General features: G+C 31.5%; 1 protein-coding gene across 4 annotated transcripts in view; it reads right to left on the reverse strand.

Moving 5' to 3' along the window:
- Window positions 1-2,925: 2,925 nt before the first annotated feature.
- LOC117168707 (serine/threonine-protein kinase 3) overlaps window positions 2,926-5,041 on the reverse strand; it is a 25,271-nt gene continuing 23,155 nt past the window's right edge. For 2 of the 4 annotated variants that reach the window (XM_033354412.1, XM_033354420.1), the window contains exon 10: window positions 2,926-4,818. In XM_033354412.1, coding sequence (XP_033210303.1) covers window positions 4,639-4,818 — 180 coding nt within the window. In that variant the 3' untranslated portion in view covers window positions 2,926-4,638. The remainder of the gene's footprint in view (window positions 4,819-5,041) is intronic. The other 2 variants (XM_033354428.1, XM_033354437.1) reach the window with 1 other exon arrangement.

Here is a 5,041-nt window from a genome sequence, read left to right on the forward strand (position 1 = left end):
CAGGCCAATTTATTAAGCGATATTATTCATAAACTAGTGAGTCGAATAGATTTCCGATACCAGGCAGACGTTCGTCTTTCTTTCCGTTATTGCTGTCTCTTTGGTAAATAGAAAATGCCTTCGAGTTAGAAGTTTATGAGTAAGTTTGTTTAAAAGAATTGGTCACGTAACAGTCCAGTGCATACCCTTAAAGAATTTTGATGAAATAGAGAATTGATATTTTATTTGAGAGTAGGGCAACGGATATATTAGTTTAATTATGCAAAAAGCACCATCAAAACAATTAAATCACACAAGAGACGGTCAAAAATATTAAGAAAAAATTATAATCCTTTCATGCTAGTACCTTTTGCCAAAGGAAAATAATCCCAGCTAGTACCTCAAATTCTTATATTGATCTCTTTTTCCAAATAACTTTCGACGAACTTATTGTCATTAAGGTAGTATCGAACCAATAAAAAATTGAATAGTAGAAGAAAAAAAATTATATTCACAACATGAAAGGATTAAGAAATACGATCATAAAGCTAGCACTTTACGGGTGATAAGCAATAAAAATATATATCGGCGTTTAAATAAAATAGAATGCATAAATACTGTAGTTGAATACTTCTTACAGAGATATTATGTATTTGTTAAATACCATTTTTTAGCAATAAAAAAATAAGATGTTTATAATTAGAATGTGTAATTAAAAAAAAAAAATGAAAAATGTACTAGGTACCATGAAGGAATTTTGTGTTGTCTCTTTAAATATTCAAAATTTAATAACAATTTTTAATCTAATGTTTTAAAGTCTTTAAATTTAATATTTCCCTGAAAATATCTTGTAAAATTAAATATTTTTCAAGCAAATAGAATAAACTATTCGGAAATAAATAATTTAGAGTTAAGAAAAAAAGATGAATAATAACATCTCATGGTGCGGCTGAACCAAGTTTAAATTCATGTTAAATGGGATTTTTGTATTGATTATGGTTGTCTGCTACCGCATGCCTTGGATGACAGACAGTCATAGAAAATAAATACGTTCAGTGTAAAAAAATATTAACCGCAATTTACTATATCAATTTATAAAAGTATTTTCATTTCGTACTAATTAAATACAAAAATTGACTATTTCAAAAAGCATCACATCAATTATTTTAATTTTTATCTTAAAAATTTCATGAGGTGACAAACCACCACAATCAATAAACAAAATGCCATTTAACTTCAACTTTCATTTAAACTCGACTCAGTCGTACCGTGATTTACAATCGTAATTAACAAATGTGTGTTTTTTTGTATAAATAACGGACTTTGTTTTAATTATTTTTACTCATTGTTATCAGTTTGTATATAGACGAATGGCTGGCGTCCAAAAAATGTTAACCCACGTTTTTATTTTTTCACAGGAGGCAGGAAAAACGTTCGTATTTTGCAATTTTTATAATTTAAACGACAATAATCAATTTTATGTTAGGTGGCCACTTTGCATACACTGTCTAGAAATGTGAGTTCATTATTCACAAAACTGTGGTTTTTATAAGCATTGTCGTTGCTAGTTGGGGTAACCCTAGGGGTAGCTAGCGGCCTAAAAGGGATAACCCACATATCAAGCGTCCTTGACTTTTATATTAATTTAAGAATAACTTCGTTGATTATTTTCGAATGTGTTTAAAGTTTTTCGTCATTTTTTTCTGATTATTGGATACGAAAAATCTTTCCACGATTGGATCATTTAAAAAAAAATTGTCCAACGTATGCTATTGCTTATAAAATTTTGTTTAGCCATTTGTATCTGTGATTTACATAAACAAACAACTTTAATTACAATGATTGAAGTCGTTTTTTGCAATGAAAAAATCGTGTGATTTGAAATGAAAGTAGTATAATATTACTATGGTATTTCATTGTGAAAATAGAAGAAATAGAAGAAAGTAAAGACGGGTTGAAATGAATTCGAAGAACAGTGATGAACTTTCAAAATAGAAGAATATAAATGAAAAGTATTGGAAATTGAAGGTATTTTTTATTTTCCAAAGATATGTCAACTAACAAAATTAAAAAACATTTTTGAAAATTATCACGCGATATTAAAAATTTTTTATAACAAAATACAACTACAAAACCAGAGTGATAAAATATATCATGGATTCGGGTTTGTCTTTAGCACGCAAGCGTTTTGCCTTTCGGTTTCTCGTACTCCTCACCACTTCAACGCGGGTCGGGGTGATTTTTACGCGATCGCATTTTTCTCAGCCAATTTTAACGGTAAAAGGTTAAAATTTTACAACAATATTTAGAAAACTGTGCTGAACAACCAACTTTATTGCAAGGAACAAAAAATATCTAAAGAATATATGTAGAAACCGTGAAATTGAGAGGTACTCACCTGACTTGATAATTGTTTATACGCAGCTGAGAACCTGAAACACGATACCGATAAAACAGATCCTTGTATACGTCCACGTACCAATAAGTTACAGTCTAAAACACCCACCTGGCAACCAGATGCACTTTTTACTTTTAGAACCTGGGAATAGTTAAAAAAAATCCAGAGCTTCCTTAAGAGTCAATGAGGTGTTACCCCCTTTTGGCCGTTGTTTATACCCGGGATACTAAATCCTTCAGGAATAATTTGGGTCATTTAATGAGTCGGAATAGTTCAGAAAAGGTTAAAAAACATGATAAAGTTTTTATCGATACTTTATGTGTAGGTCCAAATAAAAAAGGCCCAGTTTATCGATATAAAATTACGTATGAAGTATGAACGCATGTCTGAAATAAACGCGTATAAATTTTGCGAGTGCTATGAGCGAATATCTCCTAAACTAGAACCGGTCATTAGGACCCTTTTCTTATGGACCTACAAACATATGTGATATTAAAAAGTGGCCCGCCATAAATAGTGGACACTGGAAAGTGATTAAACTTCTTAGAATGTGAAATATAAATCTATTTAAAAAGTCGTCCATATATAATACATAGTTTTAGATGTTGACGATATTTATAGAAGATTTTTCAAAATCCCGAACGACCCCTACTAAATTTGAGGATCAATTTCTGTTTAGTAAATATTCTTTCTAAAATAATCATTACAAAATTAGACAGTAAAAGTTATCTTTTAAAAAAGTAAGCCGAAATGTATTTTATATTACAGCGGAACTTAGATTTCCTCAAAGAAAGGTAAAGTATATTAGTATTTACATTACTTAAAAACTCTAACAATATCTTTTTTAAAAAATGAACAAACCTTTACTGTAAGAAAGACATTAAAATCTAACGCAATGATCATTAATAAAAAATCGGCTGCGAAACAGAAAATTTGTTTAACTTTCACAAACATAAAAGCAAATAAAAAAGAAAGAGATCTAACCTTGAACGTAAAAAATAAATCCAAAATATGCACATTCAGCAGGAAAACATGTCACTATATAAAATGGCAGTAGATTAGGAAGCGAATCTCATCTACCTCTTCTCACTGGTGATAAATATTTCTGTACTCCAAGCACATAATTGCGATACTTTCTAAATATGGTGTAAATTATATAGCTACTTGGTGGCAAACGTAATGGCTTTGCGCGAAAAAATGCTGATCTATATGAAACCTGACGATTACACCGTTAACTCTTCTCCAACACTACCGTCGGAAATTGTCCGTTCGACCAGCGAACGTCATGTTAAAAATCACTGCTGACTTTGAAACATGATTAAATACCGCTAGAAAATTTATTAAACTATGTGGCGAGCGAGCGCTAATATAGATATTTCTTGAAGTATATGTCTTTGAAGTCTTATCCTTAATTTTAGACACTAAAATTTTTAAAACATCTTTACGTGTTCTCGAGATACGACTAAAAATATCCTACTTATGGGGAATAACTAAATTTTTTTTTTTTTAGTTTTTTTAGTTTTTCGCTCTTTTTTTGAACGAGTAATCACGTTTCAAAGTCAGTAGTCCTTTTTAAAAGTGCTTCCGCTGGTTGTACCTACAATTTCCGACGATGGTGTATTACTTTTACTCACTAAACGACTCTATCTTGGGTATATTTAATCTATAAGAATAGCATATTTAACAATAACTACATTCACATAATGAAAAATTAAGTATGGTCGTAGTTTCTCCGTCGAACCCAATATCGAAATTTCCACCTCCAAACCTGTCGACTGACAAACGACGCATCGAATTTATTCGGTTGATAAATAAATCAGTCGGAGAACGAAACACCGAATCAGAGGTTCTCATGTAAAATAATTTACAATGGTGACGTATTGCTATTGGCTAGTATTCGCTAAACCCCATATCTCTCAAAGTACATCTATAACGTTGATTTATTGCAGTATTCGGAAGTGCAATGAACAATAAAAGATTTTAGTACAAATTTGAAATCTTTTTCAACATAACTACTTTGCACATTCAAAAGATTCCAAATTTAATAGTTTTAAAGCATTTAAATTTTAATGCTTTCAAAAGTAAACACTATTCAAATTTCAATGTTCGATTGTTCGGTACAACATCTAGAATCAACGTCACTAACTTTGAGACAGTCGGGGGAAGGACTAATTGAATAAAAACTATTCATCTGTACAACTGTACACCCTTGACCTATCACACACGTGGTTCATTCACGTGAAAAAAAGAGTACCATACTGTTAGAAGTTCTGTTGACGTTTCCTTTTAGTGTCCATGGCGTCGAGGATTGGCTGCCTTTTCGTTTGATACCTTCTTCTAAGCTCGTCGATCTCCCTCTCCATCTCTGCATCTAGACTGGCCATTCGCTGCTGCAGGTCCTCGTATGAGAGGAACTTCAGCTGCAGGATATGGTTGTTTATCTATATTCAAGTTTTTTCATGATGCCTGTTAAGGCATTACGAATCTTGGACAATTCTTAAAATTTATACTTCTTAAACTTCCGAGGCCCAAACTTTAGAAGAGTTCTAAACATCTGTTTCCAATAATTTAGGGTTTCATGAACCAAATGAAATACATTTACAAGGGTTTTAATTTTCTGTGCAGCAAACAAGTCAACCCACGCGAAATACAGAAGCAGATCGA

The sequence above is a fragment of the Belonocnema kinseyi genome, chromosome 1 (genome assembly GCF_010883055.1).
Source record: "Belonocnema kinseyi isolate 2016_QV_RU_SX_M_011 chromosome 1, B_treatae_v1, whole genome shotgun sequence".
In the NCBI taxonomy this organism is placed as follows: Eukaryota; Metazoa; Arthropoda; class Insecta; order Hymenoptera; family Cynipidae; genus Belonocnema; species Belonocnema kinseyi.